Source organism: Microchirus variegatus, assembly GCF_963457635.1.
Source record: "Microchirus variegatus genome assembly, chromosome: 9".
NCBI classification, from domain to species: domain Eukaryota; kingdom Metazoa; phylum Chordata; class Actinopteri; order Pleuronectiformes; family Soleidae; genus Microchirus; species Microchirus variegatus.
Genome location: NC_139810.1, coordinates 1,144,314 through 1,171,278, shown reverse-complemented (window position 1 = coordinate 1,171,278; position 26,965 = coordinate 1,144,314). Strand labels below are relative to the sequence as shown.

At 41.0% G+C, this 26,965-nt stretch overlaps 1 protein-coding gene across 1 annotated transcript in view; it reads left to right on the top strand.

Moving 5' to 3' along the window:
* Positions 1 to 2,686: 2,686 nt before the first annotated feature.
* LOC310931957 (collagen alpha-1(XX) chain-like) overlaps positions 2,687 to 26,965 on the top strand; it is a 48,402-nt gene continuing 24,123 nt past the window's right edge. Inside the window, 9 exon segments of the mRNA XM_083895207.1 lie at positions 2,687 to 2,747; positions 8,211 to 8,355; positions 11,641 to 11,745; positions 14,294 to 14,476; positions 19,545 to 19,730; positions 21,726 to 21,920; positions 24,196 to 24,363; positions 25,887 to 26,006; positions 26,092 to 26,256. Of these exon segments, the coding sequence (XP_083751333.1) occupies positions 8,226 to 8,355; positions 11,641 to 11,745; positions 14,294 to 14,476; positions 19,545 to 19,730; positions 21,726 to 21,920; positions 24,196 to 24,363; positions 25,887 to 26,006; positions 26,092 to 26,256 (1,252 nt within the window). The 5' untranslated portion in view covers positions 2,687 to 2,747; positions 8,211 to 8,225.

Genomic DNA, 26,965 nt, shown 5'->3' with positions numbered 1-26,965 from the left:
TTAGCCTCACGCAGAGCGCTACACTGGCGACGCTTGGACATCACCAGGTTGTCCATCATGACAACGGCCGTTCTGGGGAACTGGAACCGGAACCCAGGTTCGCTGTGGTTCCATTCTCCAGCGCTCAGCATGCGCCGACAGCACGATCCCTCATGATTTGTGACATCTGTGGCACAGAAGTCCACATTTTGGAGTGCCCCTTTCATTGAGCAAGACCGTAAGGAGTGTCTGTGTACTTTGAGCAAAACAAATCATTCCCTAAACAAATGCGTTCTAGTTTTGTTCACCGGTTCACGTTGGTGCGTTTTATATTTTTGTCGAGTATATACGATGCTTCTTAATGTAGGTCGCACGGCCAGCCAAACCACTGAAAGAAAGCGTGACTTATAGTCCGGAAAATACGGTAAACAGACACTTTTAGCCACTTCACAAAAGAGTCTATGATATCTTAAGAATATTCTTTGCCACCATTGTGAATTCACGTGTGTTATTTGGCGATTTTCACATTTCAAGTTCCTTGAATCTGATTTATCTGAATGACACAAACGGGACCAAACGAGGCAGCGGTCGACCAACGACGCAAATTAAAAATGCTGATATTTCTGAGTGAGCCATTTACAAACTTAACTTTCCAGTCACAAAAGCCTGAGATGAATTCATATTCTTTAGATATCATGTGTTTTTCCCAGGTGTTTTCCATGTTTTTAGCCTCCGCTCTGACTGTGTTTGCACCACAGTCGACCACACTGTAACTGAACTGTGACTGATAGTCTCTCATATGTGTGTGTGTGTGTGTTCATGTCCTAACATTTGGACTCATTTTTAATCCCAACCCAAAAAAAGCTTCAGGGTCGAGGACTTGACGGGTCAGCAGCTACAGAGACGTCAAACAACTGTGCCATCGTGTGCCTTCTTAATGTCTTTAAAGAGCTATTTTCCTAAGGCTTTATTATTTAAATCTGTCAGGACGTCGCTGAATTAATTCAGTTTTAAGCCATTGTGCAGGGATTTGCTGTAAAAACGCAGCGTTGTTGTCATGAACTGGGAAAATAATTTAAAAGATTAAAGTGTGGAGCACACTGTGTTTGCTACAATCTGCAAGTCTCGCCACTAGATGTCACTAACGGGGCCCTTTGATTATTTGGGTGTAAATGGTCGCGGTTGCAAAAAAGTTTAAGTATTAAGATGTTGTGTTTATGTCGTCTAATTTTCCTCTGAACATGTGCTCTAAATCTCAATATTATCATTGTTATTGTGTATATTGTGTCAATATTTTCAAACGACACGTTTTAAGAAGCAAAAAATAATAATTGTATTTTGTTGTTTAAAACGTTTGTTCTTTGCGCTGTTGTTTATTTGTTTGTGGGGGCGGACTTTAGGAATCCGCCTGCTGATTGGCTGGATTTTTGGAGTCACAGCTTCAAATTCATTCCCCAAGTTTTCCCTGTCAACATCTGACAAAATAATTGCAAATATCTAACTTTTGTCAGATTATGAACATTAATATATTTACAATTATTTTGTCCGATGTCAATGCGGGAGGAGTTCCAGACGGACACATCCGGTCCAGTGAGCTGTCGCTCCAGAACTCCAGCCAATCAGCAGGCAGCTTCCTAAGGACCGCCCACAAAGAAAAATATAGGGAGTGGAAAAAAAACATTTTTTTTCTTGATTCTTAAAAATTGTTGTTTGATTTGTGAAATGTGTCGTTTGAAAATATTGACACAAATCTTGTTTGTGTGTCACGTGTAAAATGAAGTCACCGCAGTTTCATGCGTGCAGTCACGACTCCGCCGACAAGTAGGTGCTATTTTGTAGTGAAAAACCAACCTAAACCAAATTTTGGACGACATACTAAAGTTTGACTTTATTGTCAAATTTTGGACAACATACCATAGTATGACTTTATTGTCAAATTTTGGACGACATACTAAAGTATTGACTTTTTTGTCAAATTTTGGAAAACGTACTATAGTAAGACTTTTGTCAAATTCTGGATGACATACTTAAGTCTGACTTTTTTGTCAAATTTTGGACGACATACTATAGTAAGACTTTTATGTCAAATTTTGGACGACATACTATAGTAAGACTTTTATGTCAAATTTTGGACGACATACTAAAGTATTGACTTTTTGGTCAAATTTTGGACAACATACTAAAATATGAGTTTTTGGTTAAATTTTGGAAAACATACTAAAAGTATTGACTTTTTTGTCAAATTTTGGAAAACGTACTATAGTAAGACTTTTGTCAAATTCTGGACGACATACTTAAGTCTGACTTTTTTGTCAAATTTTGGACGACATACTATAGTAAGACTTTTATGTCAAATTTTGGACGACATACTATAGTAAGACTTTTATGTCAAATTTTGGACGACATACTAAAGTATTGACTTTTTGGTCAAATTTTGGACACATACTATAGTAAGACTTTTTTTGTGTCAAATTTTGGACGACATACTAAATATGACTTTATTGTCAAATTTTGGACGACATACTAAAGTATGACTTCAGTAGCCCCCCCTCCCCTTCAGTTTGCTGTGGTTGTCTGCGCCCCTGCTTCGCCTCCTCAGGGCCACGCCCATGCCTGCTGCTTCTCCCCCGCAGCCACGCCCATCCCGGTTCTCAGGTTTCAGCCCGAGGTGAGGCGATGCAGAGCGGCGCTGAGTGCTCAGAGGAGCGGATACTGAACCTCCGGTATGTGGAGCGGAGTCTGTGTGAAGGATTAAAGCAGCAGCTCAGGTAAGAGCTCACCTGAGCGAGGCTTAATACTGACTTACTCACTGAATTCTCCTTAAACTATTAAACTTTTGTCAACTGTTATTAAAAATACTCACTTTTACGACAGCACTCACGCACACATACACAGGTGTAGGCGTCATTTACGACGTTTACGTTAAACGTACCTGACATGTTAGCTTATAATATATATGTTTAAATGATTAGCAACGAGCTAATGTGCGTAGTTACTAAAGAATTACGAGTTAATAGTTCGGTAATGATAATAACAGAGCTGTAACTTACCATTTCATTTTAAAAATCGATTCATATCTCGGTGATTTTCGCGATTAATCAGCCGTTCAAACCGTAGAATGTCTTAAAAATGTTGACAATTGTCGATAAATATTATATGAATGTTTCTCAGACTGTTCTTAAATGTCTTGTTTTTGTCCACAAACCAACATTATTCAGTTTGAATGATATCTTTGTTAAATGGAGCAAAGAAACCAGAGAATATACAACAATAAGGAGGCTTAAAAAATCAGAGAAGTTGTTTAAATTATTATTTTTATTATTTTGAAACACTTAGGCCAATATTTACATATATATTTGGGGAATTTACAGAAATAAAAACACCAACAAAATAACAGTCAAGCAAAGATTGATTCTTTTAAACGCTAATAATTGTCAAGTAATGATTAGAACGACTTATTTTACACACTGTGTTAGTGCCTGCTGTGTGTTAATGGGATAACCTGTATAAATAAAGGTTAAATAAAATAAAATATAAAAAAGTGTTGTTTGGTTGAGTGGTTTCTTTGCTCCATTTAACAAAGAAATAATTAAAATGGAATAATTTTGGTTTGTGGACAAAATGAGACATTTGAGATCATCATAATAAAAGACCGATCAACATTTTCTGGACCAAACGAGTATCAATGGACGGATGAATCATGAAAATCACGGTCAGTTGCAGCCACAGTATAATAATAATAATATAAACTCTAAAACAGTGTCACACATGTATGGTTTGTTCTGTGATGGTCATTGTTTCCTGGTGAGATCACTGCAGGAACAGCAGAGGCATTGATGACACACTGGACCACATTAATGGACCATATTAACCCGAGAACGCTTAAGTCAGATTGATAAATGGTGTGTGTGGATGTTTTTAAGAACACGGTGAAAATGTGTCTCTGTGTGTAAAACTTTTTTGTCAAATTTTGGACGACATGCTAAATTTTGTCAGATTTTGGACGAAATAGTATAGTATGACTTTTTTGTCAGATTTTGGACGACATACTAAATTTTGTAAAATTTTGGACGACATACTAAATTTTTGTCAAATTTTGGACGACATACTAGATTTTGTCAGATTTTGGACGAAATAGTATAGTATGAAATTGTTGTCAGATTTTGGACGACATTCTAAATTTTGTCAGATTTTGGACGAAATAGTATATTATGACTTTTTTGTCAGATTTTGGACGACATACTAATTTTGTCAAATTTTGGACGACATACTAAATTTTGTCAGATTTTGGACGAAATTGTATAGTATGACATTTTTGTCAGATTTTGGACGACATATTAAATTTTGTCAAATTTTGGACGACATACTAAATTTTGTCAGATTTTGGACGACATTCTAAAATATGACTTTTTTGTCAAATTTTGAACGACATACTATGAGTTTTTGGTCAAATTTTGGATGACATACTAAATTATGACTTTGTTGTCAAATAAATAGATAAATGTGTGTGTGGATGTTTGTAAGAACACGGTGAAAATGTGTCTAAAAATGTGCGTAAAAGAAAAAATGATTCATCCGCTATTTGCACTTCAACATAACGACCCATTATTCAGTCAAAGTTAATTATCCTCCTCTTTATTCCCATGAGTGGATGGATTTGAGACGTCACTGTGGTGAAACGCTGATGTTTCTGCGTATAAATCTCTTTCATTTAAAAATGCGCTCAGAGGAAGTGGAGAATCTTCAGAACCTCGCGGCGAGTCGATCCGCCGACGACGTTGCGTAACAACACCCACCTTTTCCTCTGGGTCAGGCAGACAGGTATGCATGACATACACAGCTCAGGTATAAAGAACACTTGACTTGGCAAAACTCAGGCATGCAGGTACATGTGAAACATGAGAGGAAAATACAAGACGGTCACGTCACACTGCAGTGTGTGTGTGTGTGTGTGTGTGTGTGTGTGTGTGTTCTGGAGCCTGGAGGCGAACTGGAAGTTTGTCTTCATCTGTCTTCAGTAGTGTCCTGACCCAACATGACATACACCACCACGGATCAGCAGCTAAATGTGGTCCTGGGACATTTGGAGATAGGCTCAGCGCCCCCCCACAACCCTCCAGTGGAGGATAGTGGTAGATAATGCATGGATGGATGAATATTTGGATCAAAACATCATATCTTCATCAGACAAAGTGCTTTAACGTTGTATCCGTGGGGTCTTAAAAAGCCTTAAAAGGTCACTCTTAAATCCAATCATTTGAATTTAAGGCCTTAAAATGTCTTAAATTCTCCTATAGTCTTATAAAAGGTCTTAAATACAGCTTTGAAAGGTCTTAAAAATCTATTAACTATTTGGAGGATGTGACAACAACAATAACTACAACATGGAACTAAAGTCGGTCACCTGTGTTCCCCGGGGACAATTTAGCGAGCACCACTAGCTAGTGCGCGCACCGCGGTGTGTTATAGCTTAGCTTATCTTAGCGTAACGATTTGTGGCTCCAATTTTTTCATGTCTTTTCATGTACTTTTTTTTTGCCAGTATGGATTTGAAATGGGTCTTAAATTGTGTTCATTATGGTCTTTAAAAGTCTTAAATTTGACTTGTTGAAACCTGCAGACACCCTGTTTAAAACGTCACGTTTGTTGCCTGTGAGACACGCACTGTTAATATCTATTGTGCGTCATTTTAAGAACGTTTGCTTCTTCTTTGATTTTTGGACACTTACTCCCCAAACCGGGCTGTTGGCGTGAAATCAGCGGACGACACCAAACATTTGGTTTTAATTTAACTGTCAATTCCAGCAACAGATTTGAAGATAAGCAAATCATTTAAGATCAAATGTGTCCGGGGCCAGATACTGATGCTGCCGGGCCAGTTTTGGTCCCCGGGGCCACCAATTGTTGACCACCAGGGAGTCAAGAGATGGCTGGACCGCTTCAGCACATGTGTTTATTGGCTGAAATTTAAGAGCGGTTGTGTTCTAGTCGTCTTAAAAGATCCCTTCATATCTATTGAAAGTGGTTCCACTCCTTTAAAGGGGACATATTATGCAAAATCAACGTTTTAATCATTTAAATCCTTATATTTGGGACTCTGGAGGTCCTATCAGTCGGCAAAGTAAACACGGGAGAGTAAACACGCTGTGTTGACTTCCGCGCTCATTGGTACGCCACAATGCGCTAAATTCCAGGAATTGTTGTCTCTCGCTTTATCCGTAAAAAACGCGAGATTGCTGGCGAGGGCAGCGGTATCCGAAAACCGGAAGTCCGCGAAAAGTTCTATTCTTGTCTCCACAGTGCAGCACAGAGTTCCACACAAACTTCCAGCCTCAGAGGATTTATCTGTCCAGTGGATACATGTTATATATGACGGCAATGTGCCTGCTAGAGCCTCTAATGATCACTTTGACGAATGCTAACTGCTGTTAGCTCCCAGTAGCCTCTGTGGCTGATGTCATTTCCTGTCCCTTAAGTTTCGTTTTACTTTTTTTTTTAAGGTGGACCTTTAAGGTGGACCTAAAGAGATACTTTATGGTATTTTGACCAAAGCATGTCACAGACATGTTCACAGGACACCAGGGTTAACTAGGCTAGCTTGGGAAAAATAGCGTATAATATGACTGACTTTAAAGTTTGTACAGTCCAGAATCGTTAGAATCAAACACGGGACTCATGGGAGGGTCATGTGATTTGAAAGGTTTTCAGCCGCAGTTTTGCAACTCCACCCCTAGGTGACACTGAATGCTACTGACTGGTCCATTAACATTGAAAGATGTGGGGGAGTTTTCTGGAGATAATGATAAACGTGAGTGTTGGTTTGTGATGGTGAAGCTCTTTGATGGACGTGTTTGTCTCAGTTAATGATGGCTTTGTCCAGTCACACACACACACACACACACACACACACACACACATTGTTAGCGCTGCTGTCTAAAGATCACCTGCCCACATGGCATTTACAGTGTTCTCAGACAGAGGCGTGTGCGCTACGTTTATTACGTATATTTATGTGTGTTATTAGCTGTGTGAAGTCTGACGTCTGTAATGGCCTCTCGCACTGACAGCACCTGTGTTCTCAGTCCGCCGTAGTAAAAAAACTTTCCCACGGGAAAAAAAGGTGACCGCTGCCATTTTGTTTTCTCTGCGGTCGCTAAAGGACTTTATTTTATCTGTTGTCTGAGTTTATTTGATGAGTTTGATGACTCGCTGATTTGTGGTTTTGATTAAAGCGGATTAAAACAATGTTTTGATAATGAGGAGCAGTGCATCAACCGTTCCAGAGGGGGGAGCTGTGCTTCTGAGAGTGGGTGTGCTACCGGGTACTGGCCAATCACAACACACTCTGTCTTCTGGGTGTGAGAGTATAGTCTGAAATATCGCGGCTGGGAAACAGCGTCAGAAAAGAGGGTTTTCTATCGGCTCGTTTACAGCAACTAGGAGGTTTTTGAGCATAAAAACAAGTTAATGTATGTAAGTAGACCTCCATAACTAACATATATGTGCATCAGGACCACTCTATGGGAGCTTTAAAGGTAGCTTTACAAATCAGTAATTCCACAACTTTCATTGTGTTTTTAGAGCGAGAACAAGACTGTTCCACTGCCTCTGGACTCTGTTCAGAGTAAAGACAAGACTTTGACCAATCACAGGACAGTTCACAGAGAGCGGCCACTCCCATTGGCTGTTCTACTACGCCTGCTACTCTGCATACAAAGTTCCTACAGTTGAATTAATGCTAACCCAATTAGGAATGGCACGATACCGATATCGGAAACTGGAGTATCTACAGATACCGATAGTCATTTTAGAGCATTTATGAAGCTTTTAACCACACATTTGAGTCATGTCAAAGACATAAATAACAATAAATCAACAGCCCAAACATGACTCGGCTAAAATGGCTTTGCTTATTTTTATTTACATGTTTGCATCCAATAGGGATGAGCCAATATTATACTTATTATTAGTTTCATACTGGTTAAAAATCCCTGGTGTCTGAAATGGGAAAGAGATGCATATACAATCTAATTGACTGTAATAATTGGAGAATGATGTCTGTGAATTGTCTGTCGGTGGTAAATGCATCAGCACTAATCATTTCTGAAAGTTTTTCAGTGTAATTTGAACTTTTTAAACTGGTTGACGTCTCATGTCGTTAGCGTCAGACAGACGTTAGCTTACCTACAGACCATATATTCATATTAATCTTTGCCTTTTTCACGTGTCAGGACTCCACTTGTCTCATGTCTCCTCACCTCCACGCCTCCTCATCCTCCTCCTCATCATCATCATCATCACCACCGTCCTGGCTAATGCTGTGTTTCCTGCTCAGTGTCCTGCTGCTGCTGTCGTCCCCAGGCGTCCAGGGCCAAGGTAGAGTCACGTTCAGATCACACTTTTACTTGTGTTTTACGATGAAAGGTGCCGTCAATCACTCAAAACAGCCGATCTGCTGCAGCGTAGCACCGTAGATGGATTGATGGATAGGTCGATTTAACGAATTTACAGTGAAACGCCACAAATGTCACGTTTTTCGTTCGTGTATTAACAGATTTGGTGTGAAACACTTCCTTAACAACAGGAGGAAGCTCCAACAGCTTTGAACTAAAATCAATAACTTCTGATTCTGTCAGGTGATGTACTTGGACATCTTTTGTGCATACTAAAATAGGTACTTTGTTGATCGTGAGGTTGTGAGTTGAACTCAGTAGGCCCCAGTGGCCTAATGGATAAGGCACTGGCCTCCTAAGCCAGGGATTGTGGGTTCAAGTCCCATCTGGGGTGTTTTACAACAGAGTAGTCGTGTGAATGATTGTGATTTTACTGACAGCCCATGGTTAAGGGGAAAGAAATTGTGCTTGTAAGCAGCTGCTGGTTCAAATCCCTGGACAGGTCATGTGCTACACTCTTAGAAAGAAGGGTTCCATAAGGGTGGAGGTTCTACCTGGAACCATTTGCTTCTGAAAAACCAGTAAGAACCATTTTGATCCAGAGAACCCTTTAAAAACCCCTTCCCTGAATAAAGGGTTTTAAAAGGGTTCTTGGTGGAACCCGCCAAATAGGGTTCTCCTATGAGGACAAGCTGAAGAACCTTATATGGTTCTACATAGCACTTTTTTGCTTATTTCGTCAGTTATAGTGCGCCAAGTACACTCTTAGAAATAAGGGTTCCAAAAGGGTTCTTCTACAAGGGCTGAGGTTCTACCTTGAACCATTTGCTTCTGAAAAACCTCTTTCCCGAATAAAGGGTTTTAAAAGGGTTCTTGGTGGAACCCGCCGAATAGGGTTCTCCTATGAGGACAAGCCGAAGAACCTTATATGGTTCTACTTAGCACTTTTATTTCTAAGAGTGTAGGAATAAAGGCACATTTACTTTGCCCTTATCTCGTCAGTTATAGTGCGCCAAGTACACACCTAGAAATAAGGGTTCCAAAATGGTTCTTCTACAAGGGCTGAGGTTCTACCTGGAACCATTTGCTTCTGAAAAACCCTTTCACAAAGAAAGCCGATATATATATGGTTCTTCTTAGCACTTTAATTATATTAAGAGTGGATGTATTTCCTCAGCAAGCCTCCTAATCCCTTGGCTTTTATGTGTCACTGATCGAGGTTTCTGCAAAAACGACCTCTAATGAAATGGTTCCTGAATTTCGGCTACGTAATTACACGTAATTGAACCAGAATAATAGCGTGTTTCAGATAAAAAGGTCATTCAATTTAAGAAAAGTCATTCAGAAATACTGTAAAAACAATCTGAACGTGTTCTGAAACACTTCCATACTGAGGAACGTGGAGAGAGTCGCGTGGAGCGTTGAACTCATGTGTGCGAGTGTAGCAGACATTTGTTTGTCATTAAAAGTTACGCAGCACTACGGTTTCATTTTGGATGAACGTGTCGAGCGAGCACATCAATCTAAATGTGGCGTGTGCTCGACTGTGCTCCAGGAGAAGCTGCTTCTGTTGGTGGTCTCTTTGACCTTTTCACCCAGTCTCCTTAAATCCATATCAGACCCATGCTGATCCCTGAACCAGGCAGTTAAAAAGCTCTATTGAGTGCTAAACTTGTGAGGTTCACGTTCATGTCTGCACTCCTTTGTCTTCTTTGCTTCCTCCTTACCCCCCCCCCCACCCACCCCTCCACTTCCTCTCCGTCTATCGACCCATCACATCGTACATACAGAACCCTGAAACAGTTTCAGTCTGTGACGATGATCCTCTGACGTTGACCCTCCGTGACCTCCTGGTCTCTGAGGACAGGGCCAGGCTTTGATGGATGAGCAGGCAGCTGGAGCGAGTGATGGAGACGAGAGGCGCATGAAAGACGCCGTTTGTTAGGAAACCTCTGCTGGAAAGTATGCAGATGAAGATGAAATAAAGAGCTGGATTTGATTTTTGGGAGAAGGAAGCGAAAGGGCTTTTCCTTTGATCTCTGAAAAGGCCTGCGACTGTCGTACTCTGCTCTTCCTCGTCCTGACCCAGATTCTTTGACTTGGACAACATGTGAGGCGCAGATCGGGACATTTATTTAAAGAGCCCATATTATACCCTATTAAGCCAAGTTAAACTAGGTCCTGGTGCCCTAATGAACATGTCTGTGTCATGCTTTAGTCAAAATATCATAAGGATGAAGCACAATAGCAGTTCAATAACTCTGCCAAAACAGCCTTTTTCAGAACGCTCGGTTTTGTGCCTGATCATTTACATGTGAATGAGACCCAGGTAAACACACATCCACTGCTTCCAGGGGAGTGTTGATCTAACTGTCACCACTTATCACCTATTGTCATGCAGCGTCGTCACAACCCCCGCTCCATATACCCCATAGTAATGTCCGTTTACTCGTTGTTACTGCGTTTCACCGCAATGCATAGAGTGACCACGATTTTGGCTTCTCGCGATCATAAAAACATTAGAATCGAAGAAATCAATTAATGCGACGCGCGTCGCGGCGTGTATGTGAATTCCCATGCTAGAAAAACACCTTGAACGCACCAGTGTAACTGCGGCTCCAACTGCTGTGTGGATCAATAATGAGGAGAGAACGTGGAAACACGACAGAAAGGCAGCCTTTGGTTGTGAAGAAATGTAGGACAACATCTACATCTTTCTGCAGTGCTTTCAAACACGTGCTCCTCATATCACCGATCCACACATGTCACTCGCTAACCGCAGGCACGTAACTGGTGCGTTCAAGGTGTCGCTTCAGCATAGGAATTTACATACACGATCAACAACAAAGGGCTTGTGAAGCTTGTGAACATTTTTTTCATAAATAAAATATATCCACTGGACACAAAAATCCTCTGAGGCTGGAAGTTTGTGTAAAACACTGTGCTCCGCTGTGCAGCCACTCTTCCTCCCTCGCCTGCAGTCTCGTATTTCACAGGGACAAGGGGGAGCTACGGTGGAGCTGTGAAGTACTCTGTGAAGTACTCTGTGAAGTACTCTGTGAAGTATTCTGCGATAGGTTTAAACATTGCGTGTTTTATCGCCTATACTTACACAAAGTGGAACCACTAAAACATGACTGAGTCTTGTTTTTTCACATTTTGGGGACTGGTATGGCCCACTGAGTCCCAAATATAAGTACTAAAATGATTAAAAAGTTGATTTTACACACAATAGGGGACCTTTAATGTTGTTTCTGTGAATGTCAAGGTCGTCTGAAGCTGACGGTCCTGTCCGAGGACAGACTGCAGATGAAATGGAAGGAGGCTGATGGACCAGTGCAGGGCTACAAGGTCCGAGTGAAGCCCATCTCAGGTGAGACCATCGAGTCTGTTCTGAAACGTTAGAAGCATGAAAAGACATGAGCAGAGGTGGAAAAAGTACTAAAATATTGTACACAAGTAAAAGTACCAATACTTTGATGAAATATTACTCAAGTAGAAGTAAAAAGTACTTCAATTGTGGGTAAGTGTGTATATTTTCCCCCCTGTAGGTCTTCATTGTGCTGAATTTGTATTTTTACTCAGTAACGGATAGGATTTATAAAGTAAACTAAGTACAATACTTGAGTCAATACAAGTAAAATACAACATCCTGATTTTAAATTGTACTTAAAAAATACAAAATACACAAAAACAAGTATTCAATACAGTATATTTGCCACCTCTGGATATGAGTTTGTTTTTCCACTGGATTATATACAGTACACTGGATCTTCAGCTGCTGGTGTACAGGTGTACCCAATAAAGTGGCACTAAAGTACACTACCGTTCAAAAGTTTGGGTTCACTTAGAAATGACCTTATTTTTGAAGGAAAAGCACTTTTTTCCCAATGAATGTAACATTAAATGAATAATAAATACTCTCTATACATTGTTAATGTGGTAAAAACATCTGGTTTTTAATAGAATATGTACATAGGTGTATAGAGGCCCATTAACAGTGTTTGCTAATGGCGTTAGAAGGCTATTGGATGATTAGAAAACCCTTGTGCAATGATGTAAACACAGCTGAAAACAGTTTTATTTGGGATAAAAATCATTATTTCTAATCTCGTCAATGTCTCGACTATATTTTCTATTCACGTTGCAACTCTTTTGATGAATAAAAGTCTGACTTTTCATGGAAAACACAAACAAAAATTGTACAGGTGAGGCCAACACTTTTGAACGGTGGCGTACGTAAAAAAAAATTGAGTGGAAGAGGATGAAAACGGTGATGTTGATGAGATTAAAGTGAGATTAAAGGGCAGCGGAATTCTGGGAAATGCCCTGAAAGGAATTACAGATGTGTGATTTGGAAGAAGAAGAAGAAGAAGAAGAGGAGGAAGTGGTGTTATTGTTTATGTAGAGCAAAGAGAGAGAGAGATGTTGAGAGGGAAAACAAGGCGATGAAAACTCTCCTGCTGGGATTTATCTTCAGGGCGTGAAGATGCACGGAAAGAATATTCAAATGTTTCAGTGCTGATGTCGCATAGATCCGTCCTCCGGGAACTTGCATGGATCTGCTTTAACACATCTTCACATCTACTTTCTCATTTAAGACAAAATAAGAGAGTCCTTTATTCGTACCGCAGTCGGGACATTTACAGCGTTGCAGCAGCGAGACAGTAAAGATAAACATGTTTTACTCTGTATTGTCATTGTGCAGCACATACTCTTGAACCATGAACAGTGTATCCGTGGGGTCTTAAAAAAGAGTTAAATCCAATAATTTGAATTTAAGGCCTTAAAATGTCTTAAATTCTCCTAAAATCTCATAAAAGGTCTTAAATACAGTTTTGAAAGGTTCTTAAAAGTCTATGAATTTATTTAAAAACGTGCATAAACTTCAGTCTCGCTTTGAAATGTTTCTATTTTTTGAGGATGCGATAACAACAATAACTACAACACGGGACTAAAGTAGGTCACCTGTGCTGCACGGTGACAATTTAGCGAGCACCACTAGCTAGCGTGCTGTGCGCGCGCCGCGGTGTGTTACAGCTTAGCTTAGCTTAGCGTAACGATTTGTGGCTCCAATTTTTTCATGTCTTTTCATGTACTTTTTTGCCAGTATGGATTTGAAATGGGTCTTAAATTGTGTTCATTATGGTCTTAAAAAAGTCTTAAAAAGTCTTAAATTTGACTTGTTGAAACCTGCAGAGACCCTGATGAAGAAACCCCACTAAAACAACTAGCCCCGGCGCGGTCGCCGTTGCAAGTCGCCATTCCATTCCAAAATCAACGAGAGCATTTCCCACCAGGGGGCGCTGCGGCGCGTCTCGGCAGCGTCCCAGAAGCGGCTCGCCGCGCCGCGCCACATCGCTATCGATTGGTAGCAGTTCTATTTTTGCCATTGCCGCTGCTGAGTCGCAGATCGCACCGGACAGGAAGTCCGACACAAGTACACACAACATTTCCGCCCCCTTTCAAAATAAAACTCAGGCACACAGATACAGATACAGTACAAACTACAGGAACAGGGGAAAGTATGTTTTTTAACACTAAATTTACCTGAAATTGAGATGAAGTTGCACTTTTACACACTGTGGGAAAGTGTGCTAACGTTCTTTGTGGATGTTTTGCTTCTCTTCTCGTGCATTCGCAAATGTTTTAAATCCTAAAATGACGTCGTCGAGGATCAACGTTTGGAAACACGATGGTTTAATTACCCGCGCTGTGACCGTATGTCTTACGTTATCGACTCATGAAAGCAATTAGACTCAGATCTGCTGAGAAATCCAAACGCTCTCCTGCTTATTCGTGACTTTTACAGCAATAAATAAATAAATCTAAGGTGATGATGTTTTCTCAATACACCCAAGAAGCAGTTTTTTTCCTCCTCCTTCTTCTTCTGATTCTTCTTCTGATTCTTCTGTTTCCAGAGGTTCCTCAGCCGGAGCTGATGCTGACGACCACACGGGGCAGAGCTACAGTGGCAGGACTGGACTCCAGTCAGGAATACGCCCTCCAGGTTCTTCTGCTCAACGGGACCATGGAGAAACTTCTGGTCAAGAGAAGATTCACCAGTAAGAAACACGTCGCCCGTATCTCAGGTCGTTTAAAGCGTCTTCTTCTTCTTTTCATCTGGGCTGCTCCCTTCAGGGGTCGCCAACAAACTCCACGTCCTCTTTCACTACATCCATAAATCCATAAAGCAGTTCCAGCGAGAATAAAGTCACAATATGTTCTTAAGACGTCACAGACTTAAGCGAGAGAACATGTTACTCGGCTAAAATCAGTTTTTCTTTTGTAGCCATGTTCATGTACAGTTTCTGTACTTTGTTATTTATATTTCTAGCAACTTTTACTTAAATACATTTAGAGCTGCAACTAACGATTGCTTTCGTAATCGATTAGTCTGTCGATTATTTTCTCCATTAATCGATTAATGGTTTGGTCCATAAAATGTCAGAAAATGTTAAAAAACATTGTCAAACCTGGAGATGACGATGTTCTTGAACGTCTTAGAAATCTGGTTTTAATCATGAAAAAAGCTTCAAAGCGATTAATCCATGATCAAAATAGTTGACGATTAATTTAGTAATCGATTAATAATTGCTAGTCATGGTCTGTATTTACGAAGATACTTTTACTCAAGTATACCTTTTAGTACTTCATACAAGCCTGATGATAATGGGGTTACTTAGAACCACTGGCTTAACAAATCAGAATATTATGGGGTCCACAGAAAATATCCCACGGCCCATCAGTGGGTCCAAACCCAGTGTTTGGGAGCCACAGTTCTGTGTTGTTGTTTTTTCCCCTTTCATGTGTGAGCCATACTTTTTTTTAAATCTTTCCTCATGAACTGGAATGCGTTGTATTTGTATTTGTGTGACGTCATGATGGGATGTACAACACTGACACACTGAGATCAGAGGAAACGCTGCTTCATCCCTGCTGCTGCTCGCTCTGTGACACACACACACACACACACACACACACTCACACACACACACACACAGTCGTGTCTCAGCTGGATTACAGGCTGTAATGTGGGCTTGTTGTGTTTGAACTCGGTGCACTTACATGAGATAAGCATGTCCCAGGGTTGTAAATCTGCCCACCAGCGTTAGCCCTCGTACGGCTCACACGGGAAACCTCGGCAGCAAAATTACACCTTCCGTAATGGCTTCCCACCCCGCAGTGCTGAAGGAGCTGATCGTCTGTAGTTTACAGCTTAGTTTTTGTTACAAAATAACAAGGAGGATAAAGGCATCGGTCCATTTTCTACCACTGTATCCTCCACATGAGCGGGGAGTGCTGTGTCAATCTCAGCTGACATACACTACTGTTCAAAGGTTTGGGTTGCAAAATGAATAGAAAATATAGTCAAGATTAGAAATAGCGATTTTTATTCCAAATAAAACTGTTTTCAGCTGTGCTAACATCATTGCACAAGGGTTTTCTAATCATCCAATAGTCTTCTAACGCCATTAGCAAACACAATGTAGCATTAGAACACTGTTAATGGGCCTCTATACACCTATGTACATATTCCATTAAAAACCAGACGCTTTTACCACATTAACAATGTATAGAGTGGATTTATGATTCATTTAATGTTAGATTCATTGAAAATAAGTGCTTTTCCTTCAAAAATAAGGACATTTATATAAGTGAGCCCAAACTTTTGAACGGTGTTGTGTGGTTATCTTAGTAGGTGCGTCAATGTACAATGGTGGGTAGGTTTTGTCAGTAGGAAGGTACATCCTGATATAGATTAGTAGGGACATTGGTGGGTAGGGAGGGAGGTAAATAGGTGCGCAGGTAGCTCTGCAAGAAGGTCGGTTCATCAGTTGGAAGGTGTGTCGGTGGGTATCTTAGTTGCTACTAGATACGTCTGTAGATAGATACATCAGTAGGAAGGTATGTGGGTAGGTTGGCAGGTATGTCGGTAATTTAGGTAGGTAGGTATCACAGTGGGTAGGTTTGTCAGTAAGAAGGTGGATAGGTACATCTGCAGGTACAATGGTGGTCGTTGTCAGTAGGAAGGTACATCTGGATATAGATTACTAGGGACATTGGTGGGTAGGGAGGGAGGGAGGTAAATAGGTAGGCCTTAAGGTTGGTAGATTGGTGGGTACCTTAGTACTAGATACGTCTGTAGATAGATACATCGGTAGGAAAGTAAGCAAGTACGTCGGTAGATCAGCAGGCAGGTAAGGTGTAAAGTCGCATGAGTGCCTCAAAAAGTCAACATTAACAATGTATAGAGTGTATTTCTGATTCATTTAATGTTAGATTCATAATTGAAAACAAATTTGCTTTTCCTTCAAAAATAAAGGCATTTCTAAGTTAGCACAAACTTTTGAACGGTAGGGTATGTCAGTCGTTATCTTCGTAGGTAGGTGCGTCTGTAGATAGATACATCAGTAGGAAGGTACGTGGGTAAGTTAGGGAGGCAGGTATCACAGTGGGTAGGTTTGTCAGTAGGAAGGTACATCCTGATATAGATTAGTGGGACGTAGATAGGGAGGTAAATCGGTACGCAGGTAGCTCTGCAAGAAGGTAGGTTCATCAGTAGGTCGGTATGTCAGTGGGTATCTCAATTGGTACTAGATACATCAGTAGGAAGGTACGTGGGTAAGTTAGGTAGGTGAGTGTCACAGTGGGTAGGTTTGTCAGTCGGAAGTTAGATAGGTACGTCTGTAGGCAGGTAAGTAAGTTAGTAAATTGGTAGGTACAATGGTGGGTAGGTGTGTCAGTAGGAAGGTACATCCGGATATAGATTAGTAGGGACATTGGTAGGGAGGTAAATAGGTTGGCCTTAAGGTTGGTAGGTAGCTCTGCAAGAAGGTAGTTTCATCAATAGGTAGGTTTGTCGTTGGGTATCTTAGTTGGTACAAGGTACGTCTGTGGATAGATACATCAGTAGGACGGTAAGCAAGTACGTCGGTAGATCAGCAGGTAGGTAAGGTGTTTAATGTTATATTCATTGAAAAAATAGCTTTTCCTTTAAGAATAAGGACATTTCTAAGTGACCCCAAACTCTGAACGGTAGTGTAGGGTGATAAGCGGAGTACATCCTGGATCGCAGTGACGCACGGAGGATTTAGACTGTCCAATTTACCTAATTCCATGTTTTTGGAGTATGGGAGGAAACCAGAGAACCTTGTGAAAATCCCACACACACCGGGAGAACATGCAGGAAGACCCTCCTTGTTCTGACCGGGGCATGAACCCAGGTCTTCTTGCCTCATGGGCTACAGTGCTAGCTACAGTGCTAACTGCTGCACCAACCGTGCGGCCCCAGGATAAAGGCATAGGTTTCACAAAGCGCTGCCTCCTTCACTGTCCTCCTCACAGAGTGTTTCCGTCCTGTCAGACAGGTAAACCCTCTGCTCTGCAGATTATTACATTGTGTATATAATATGCAGATGTAGCCTCGGGGGTTGTTTTTTTTTTACAAAAACCATGCCGGTGATAGTGGGTTACTGTGTCGAGTCAAACGTGTGCAGACACGTCAGCAAAACTCACAGAGACTTTCAAACTTGTCCTGCGGGATGAGTGATTGCAGTCTGGGAATTCCTTCCAGGTATGGCTTCGTACTTTTTTTTTTTTTTCCAACTGCTTTCACCGCCCTCAGGGCCCACAACTTATTTTCAGCCAGTGCTCTAGCCGGTCACGTCGTTAAATTAGCTGCTATTTCCAGAAGAAAATTTCACCCTCAATTTGCTGCCGTCGACCTGATCCTTTCACTCCAGGCAAGGATTAGTGGAGAAGACGAGGTGTGTTTGACTTAAAGTCTTGCATTGTTCCTGGTTGTAAACAAAAACAGGGATTGGATTTTTTCCTCTGCAGACGTCGACTTGATTAGTCCAAGGGAACTCATCACAAACCTCAAACATCTCCCCCAGTCCTCCCGTCGTTAGATGCCGTTACTCAATAATCATCACTACATGAAGCTGTTTCGCTTTGTTGACATTGTTTTCCGTCCTTTTGCATCCGTCACCTTGGACCATTGGTCCCATTGGTTGTCGGTTTAATCGTATTGCAAACAGAAGCATTTAGATCGACGTCCATCGTTCACCCCCTCTCTCGTGGAAGCAGTCGGTGCATTTTCAAAGCCGGAAATGATGCGTTCCATTTGTAGTCGGAACTTTGAAACTCGGCCGAGAAACGTTTGCGTTTCTGACTTCTCGACTGGAACGTTGTAAACTTCGGGGTCACGAATGGATCGCAGCATAATATGTAACTAACTCTAAATCTTTTTTCGGCATTAAATTGTTTAAAACTACAAGAACAATGGTTTATATTTACTCGAGTTGTTCTTGTTCTCACATTAGCCAACATGTGTAAATCCATAGATTCCATGCCTTATTACCTACACTCTTAGGAATAAGGGTTCCAAAAGGGTTCTTCTACAAGGGCTGAGGTTCGACCTGCAACCATTTCCTTCTGAAAAACCCTTTCCAGAAAAAGGGTTTTCAAGGGTTCTTGGTAACACGAATGGTTCCAGTGAGAACCATTTTGATCCAGAGAACCCTTTAAAACCCCTTTCCTGAATAAAGGGTTTTAAAAGGGTTCATGGTGGAACCCTCCAAAAGGGTTCCAGGTGGAACCTTTATAAAAAGGTTCTACCTGGAGCCAAAAAGGGTTCTCCTATGAGGACAAGCCGAAGAACCTTATATGGTTCTACATAGCACTTTTATTTCTAAGAGTGTAGGAATAAAGGCACATTTACTTTGCGCTTATTTCGTCAGTTATAGTGCGCCAAGTACACTCTTAGAAATAAGGGTTCCAAAAGGGTCCTTCTACAAGGGCTAAAGTTCTACTTGGAACCATTTGCTTCTGAAAAATCCTTTCCCGAAGAAAGGGTTCTTGGTAACACTAATGATTCCAGTAAGAACCATTTTGATCCAGAGAACCCTCTAAAACCCCTTTCCTGAATAAAGGGTTTAAAAGGGTTCCTGGTGGAACCTTTATAAAAAGGTTCTACCTGGAACCAAAAAGAGTTCTCCTATGAGGACAAACCGAAGAACCTTATATGGTTCTACTTAGCACTTTTATTTCTAAGAGTGTACATTAACTTGGTAAAAAAAAGTCAATAGCCAATCAACAGAGTTATGGAATACTCTTGGTTCTCTACCCATGATTGTGAATTTACTAACGGTTCCTCTTGTCTTGCAGTGGACAGTCTGCGGGAGGAGGAAATGATCCGCAGCGGGAGTCGAGAGCAGCGGAAGAAGACGCTGCTGGGCGGCTCGGGGTCTGGAGACCTGGACGATGGAACAGAGGCTCTGCAGGGTCTGCCCACGGTTCTCTATCCCAACCCCACCACCACCACCACCACTGCTGCCCCTCATACCACTGCAGGTACTATGACAACACATACTGGAATTACTCAAGCTTGGCACTGGTCACTAAATTAATCATCAATCAACTGTTTTTTCATAATCAATTTTGTAAGAACAATAGCTAAAATAATAATAATACTACTAACTCCAAGGAAAACGATAGTGTGAGTGCTCGGGCCTCGAATAACACGCTACAAATAAGTGAATAGGGTATTGAAATCAGAGTAAAGAAACCCAATACTGCAGTAGTTTAAAATACGGCATTTTGTTCGGATCGACAAACAAGAGGAAGGTGACAATGTTGTTGTTGATACTCCTTTGACCTTTAACACACATACAACACGTAGGCTTTAGCTTTACACGACAACGATCTGAACACAAACCGCAAAAGTGGTCGTTGGTTCCCGCTTTCTATTCCGCGTTTAGACGAGCGTCTTTGGGTGTAAATCTGCACGCACGCGGTGACGCTAAAGTGTGTGTAATGTGATGTAGTATGCATGTCAGGTGGCGCAGGAGCTTTTGAAACCTCCTTAGTAGCCGCTAAGGCGACTTGAATGTGCGACTGATGGATTATAATCCCACATGTTTGTTGTTGTTTGTCTGTACTGCACATGGATCTGACGTCAGCGTACAGGAGGATAGTCAGTGTGAGCAGCTCAGAGCTCACTTTAGCGTTTTCAACCCTTTAGACGGGAACGCCACGGTGGAGCGTTTTTAACATTTACACTCTGGAGGGTGGTGCCATTTTTCTGCCTTTTTAAAGCAGTCCTAGACCGGAAGTTACTATTAAGGCTGTTTTTTAGTGTGTATCTGCGTCATTACCTTGTTTATGAAGCCCTGAAGGTTCTAAACAAACAGTTCAGCCACTGCTGAGAATGCTGTGTTTTATTGGAATCTCAGGCTCAGCGAGATCTCTGAAAAAACCTGGTCCGGTTACGTAAACAGCAGTTCTCCTGAACAGCAGATCCTCCTGCTCCGGGCACTAGTCCGGGCACATCCGGTTGCGTACATTGAACCACAGAAGAAGAATAACGTCCGTTGTGGAGGTGTTTCACGAGCGACAGTGTCTTCTGACTCTGGGTCTGACTCTGGGTCAAAGGTCGTCAAAGGGACCGAGGCGGGGAGTCGTGAAGAAGCTATTTTTAAACACTGTTAAAACACTGTTTTGATAATGAGGAGCAGTGCATCCACCGTTCCAGAGGGGGGAGCTGTGCTTCTGAGAGTGGATGTGCTGAATATGTCCCTTCCGGGTTGAGAGATTTGAGTCTGAAATCTCGTGGGTGGGAAACAGCGTCAGAAAATATGATTTCTATCGGCTCGTTTACAGCAACTAGGAGGTTTTTGAGCATAAAAACAAGTTCATGTATGTAAGTAGACCTCCATAACTAACATATATGTGCAACAGGACCACTCTATGTGAGCTTTAAGCCCCAAAAACGCAGTCGCCGTCTAAACCAAAGGCACATCTGATCAAATATATTGCCTGTTTCACTCGGGAGCGTTGTGGTGTAAAGCCATCGTTAATGTGCCTTGTTCAGAGTTCAAAGTCCTTTACTCTTGACCAAAGGTTGCCCACAAAGGTTGTCGTTGTTCACCCCAGATGGGACTCGAACCCACAATCCCTGGCTTAGGAGGCCAGTGCCTTATCCATTAGGCCACTGGGGCACACGTTGACTGGATTCACTCGATGTTATTCCCACAATCCCACGCCGTCCTGAGTTCACACAATAGAGCTGCAGGCATCAGTGCACACACTTTATCACCGTGTCCTGAGTCGCCTGCCAAGTTTGAAGCCTGTGAAGCAAACTGTTATATGACAGTTATGTGATTGACAAACAGACGTTCCTGGATCCATGACGTTAGGGATCAGGGATTCATGATCCAGGCAAAAACAATAGTTGTTGTAATAATAAGGAAACACCCCTTCCATCTTAAAGTAGCAGTAGATTTCCAGCCTCGTCTGGTCCCACACACATCCTTCGCTTCTCTAATTGTGCTTGCTGTGACCCTCCAGAGCCTCCGGAGGCGACAGAAGCTCAGTCTGAGCTCCCCGACGAGGCCACCGGGAAAACTGCCAAAGACAAAAGGAAGAGGAAGAAAGACAAGGAGCGAGATCGCTCCAAGGTGGACGACAAGGAGGACCAAGGGACGACGCAGGGTAAAGAGGACAAACGGCAGAAGACGCCCTTCCCCACCCAGTCGGTCACAGGTAACCCTCTGAAGGGGTTGATTTTAAATATTATTCAGAATCACAATCAGAAATACTTTATTCATTACTTTTGTTACAACCACTGCCAACCAAAAACATAAAGTAACAGGAGATTCACAGTCTAAAACTAAATACACTAAGAATATTTATATAGAATAAAGTTTTTATACAATAAAATGATGACCTTTGTGTCAACAACTGAATAAATGAGTACCAATATAAGAGCAACGACTTCTTAAACCGGTCACAAATGTGTATCGTTGATGTTGTGAAAGGGTGAAAAAAGATTTGCCGACTCAAAAAACTTAAACCTTCCTTTGACTCGACTCTCAACTGTCAAGTAATATTTCTGCTTAAACGGCCTTTTCTGACGGCCTCTTATCTGAAGTGTGTAAACCTCTCACTCTCCTGCACCAAAGCCCATAGAAAAAAGAAGCATTTTTTTTTTAGCTCGCATGGACACAGGAGCTGATCGTGCTGTCGTGTCAAATCTCTGATTTTCTCTATGGAGATGATTGAGTCCGCTTAGACCTCATACATCCACGCTTTTAAATTGAATTAACCCTCTAATAATCCCAAAACATGATGGTAATAATTAAACAGGAAGTGAGTCCGACCTGATGACAGGGCTCTCAGAGGGAGGGGGGGGTGAACCAGTGAATAATGACAGAGCACCACACTGAGCTGCAGGAGCTTATAATCTCACACTTTTTCTGATTTACAACCACGCCTTTACCCATCTGCGGTCGACAATACAGATTAGTGACCAGATATAAGGATTATTGAACGATGGAGTGCGTAAAAAAACGTTATGACTTCCCTTCTGAACATGACTTTAAATCAGGGGTTCTCAAAGTTTTGATACCTGAGGGCCAATTTAGGAACCCAACATTGGACTGAGGGCTGCCAAAGGGGAAAAAAAAGAAAAGAACTGAAAGAAATCCCATTTGTAATAACTATGGCGTCCAAAATTTGACAAAACCGACATACTATACTATGTCGTTCAAAATGTGACTTTTTTTTTTTTTTTTTTGGTCCAAATTTTTACAAAAACGTCATACTATACTATGTCGTTCAAAATGTTAAAATTTTGGGGGGAAAACAGTTTTTGGTCCAAAATTTGACCAAAACGTTGTACAATACTATGTCGTCCCAAATTTGAATTTTTTTTCCCCAAAAAAATGTGGTCCAAAATTTGACAAAAATTACATATATGTCGTCCCAAATTTCAAAAAAAAAAAAAAAAAAAAAATTTGGTCCAAAATTTGACAAAAATGACATATATGCCGTCCCACATTTTTGGGAAAAAATTTAAATGCCAAAATTTGACAAAAACGTCATACTATACTTTATCACTATGTCATCCAAAATTTGGTGTCATAATAAATACAGTTGTACGGTTTACACTTATTGGTCTGTATCCAGTAATGTCCAATAAACATTTAACAAGCTTAGCAGCTCCTGGATTAAAACTATCAACTGTAATTCATTGCGGGGCCGCCAGAAATGTTTCTGCGGGCCGCCATTGGCCCCCGGGCCGCACTTTGAGAACCAATGCTTTAACTGCATTTAAAGCACATTTTTCTCCTCAGAAAAAAGACTGAGAACATTCCTCTGCAGTTTTCTGCACAGAATGTCTAAAAATGTGGGGGGTTTTTTGGGGTCCTCCAACACATTTGCTGAACTTTCCCAACCTTTAACTTATTTTAAATGAATCCGTCATTCACCATTTATCAGTGCTGTCAAACGTTAACGCGTCAACGTTAACGCACGGCGTTATTTTTTAAGTGCAATATATTGTCATTTTTCATACTTTCAAATTTGTTATACTGTAGTTTTTCTCATCAGTGCAATATCCATATCCTTATTTAATAGCTCAACCTTGATACTTACACTGTAAATACCATGTGCATACTGTGTATATTCTGCAGACCGGTTATAATGTACATTCTACGTTCTATTTTTAAACCTATTTTTATAGTCAGTGTTAATATCTTTATATATTGTACTTCTTTTCGGTAATGCATGTTTATTATTTATTATCCTTATCTTTATTATCTTGCTGCTGTAACACTGGACTAATAAAGGACTATCTTATCTTATTGTTTAACTGCTGCCAAAATAATGAAAATGTTGTTTCTCTTACGTGATTGTTTGTGTTAATATTCTGGTTCAGCTGCTTTGGTCCCCACTAAAGTGTGTTTGGAATCCCACAGAGCGTTGCTACGTTTTTACAATTTAAAGCTAGCTAAGCTTCTTTTTGTTCCTTACTCAGGCCCGTCGCCGAGGAAACCGTTTGAGTGCGACAGCGACGCGGCGGCAGAGATCCTGCTGCTGGTGGACGGCTCCTGGAGCATCGGACGCACCAACTTCAGACGCGTCAGAGACTTCCTCGAGGGCCTGGTGACGCCGTTCCACGTCGGACCGAACCACGTTCAGATCGGTGAGTGATCGGGGGGGGGGGGTCACAACCTTTTAATGCATTCACAACCGATCATCTGAAATAAATACCGATTGTAGAATCATGTTAGTTTTGTAAACGATAGCCCCGTTTAGAGTCAAATAGACAAAAGATTGTGATTAGAGGTGAGTTAAAATAAGCCTTGTTTCTTAAGTTTTTGCCTAAAAAGGAAAAATAATCTTGGTCAGCAAGTTCTGCACCATAAAAATAAATCTTCATTTTAATCTAACTTTGTCTTACTGAGATATTACATCTTACATTAAGCTTTAATTACTGTGCAGTAACAATGGTTTGTGTGTTCATCACTGGTGCATATTAATGTGTGTGTGTGTGTGTGTGTGTGTGTGTGTGTGTGTGTGTGTAAATATAAGAATTTATACCTGTTTAAATTCAGCTTAAAGACTCATTTTCAGTAAACATTTCTTACACGACACAATTTCTCTGCTTGTTTTCTTGAATTTTGCTCTGTTTTTTCCAAATTTTTAATGAACATTATCTCATTAAAGTGGCTTTTAGAGTAGATGTATGGGCTAGTTTTTATTTGCTTAAAAAGAAGATTGAGAATGTTTAGTTTATTTCTAGACCGGCTGTTTTTTACTGTGTATGTTGTTTTCAGACATCAGGGCAGCAGGTGGCCAAGAATTGATGCATTTTTTTCCTCCAGTTCTTATCTCCAGTTAATTAACACTAATAATTCTTCAAATACACAGTATTTTCAATATAAATGATGCATAAACTAAAAATATTAAATACATGAAATATGTCTTTAGATCATTGGTTCTCAAAGTGCGGCCCGGTGGCCAATGGCGGCCCGCAGAAACATTTCTGGCGGCCCCGCAATGAATTACAGCTGATAGTTTTAATCCAGGAGCTACTAAGTTTGTTAAATGTTTATTGGACATTACTGGATACAGACCAATAAGTGTGAAATGTACAACTGTATTTACTATGTCATCAAATTTTGGAAGACATAGTGACACAGTATAGTGTGACGTTTTTGTCAAATTTTGGCATTTAAATTTTTTCCCAAAAATGTGGGACGGCATATGTCATTTTTGTCAAATTTTGGACCAAAATTTTTTTTGAAAAAAAAATGTCAAATTTGGGACGACATAGTATTGTACAACGTTTTGGTCAAATTTTGGACCAAAAACTGTTTTCCCCCAAAAATGTTAAAATTTTGAACGACATAGTATAGTATGACGTTTTTGTCAAATGTTGGACCAAAAATTTAAAAAAAAAAAAAAAAGTCACATTTTGGACGACGTAGTATAGTATGTCGGTTTTGTCAAATTTTGGACGCCATAGTTATTACAAATGGGATTTCTTTCAGTTTTTTTTCTTTTTTTTCCCTTTGGCGGCCCTCAGTCCAATGTTGGGTTCCTAAATTGGCCCTCAGGTATCAAAACTTTGAGAACCCCTGCTTTAGATGAAAGAAGACTTCAAAAGTTTCTGATGAGCAAAGATTGCGATGAATGAGTGTAATTGTTGTGTTTTTGTCTCAGGTCTGACTCAGTACAGTGGAGACCCTCGCACAGAGTGGCATCTCAACAACTTCACCACTAAAGATCAGCTGCTGGAGGCGGTGAGGAATTTCAGATACAAGGGAGGAAACACGTTTACAGGTGAACAAACGTCAGCGTGAGTTTATGCTCTCACTCGCTTACGTCTGTGTCGGGGTTTTAACCGTCGACCTCTCGTCTCTCGCAGGCCACGCCCTGCTCCACGTCATGGACGAGAACATGAGGGAAGAGGCCGGCGCCCGCTCGGACACGCCGCTCTTCCTGCTCCTGTTGACTGATGGGAAATCTCAGGATGACGCCATCGCTGCGGCGACCAAGCTAAAGAACGCCGGCGTGGAGATCATCGCTGTAGGTAAGAGTGAAACGGTTTGTGTTTATTGTGTCGGGAAACACAAAAGAGAAGCAGAAGGAACAGTTAGAGGGTTAGACGGTCTCTAACCTGGAGATAATTGAAGGGTTGGTACACGGTAAAACAAAGTTAGATTAACTGAAAATATATCAAGTACTGGTCTTCTGGGGACTAGTTTCTGTAAAGCAAAGACTTTTAGTGAGTTTGTGATCTACATTGAGGAGGTACGGTGGCCCTGAGGTGCAAAACACAAACGCAAATCACAAAACACAAACGCAAATCACAAACGCAAAACACAAACGCAAATCACAAACGCAAATCACAAACGCAAATCACAAACGCAAAACACAAACGCAAATCACAGACGCAAATCACAATCGCAAAACACAAATGCAAATCACAAATGCAAAAAACAAAACGCAAATCACAAACGTAAATCATAAATCACAAAACGCAAATCAAAAAACACAAAATGCAAATCAAAAATCACAAACGCAAATCACAAAATGCAAATCACAAAACACAAACTCAAATCACAAAACGCAAATCACAAAACACAAACGCAAATCACAAACGCAAATCACAAAACACAAACTCAAATCACAAAACGCAAATCACAAAACACAAACGCAAATCACAAACGCAAATCACAAACGCAAATCACAATCGCAAAACACAAATGCAAATCACAAACGCAAAAAACAAAAAGCAA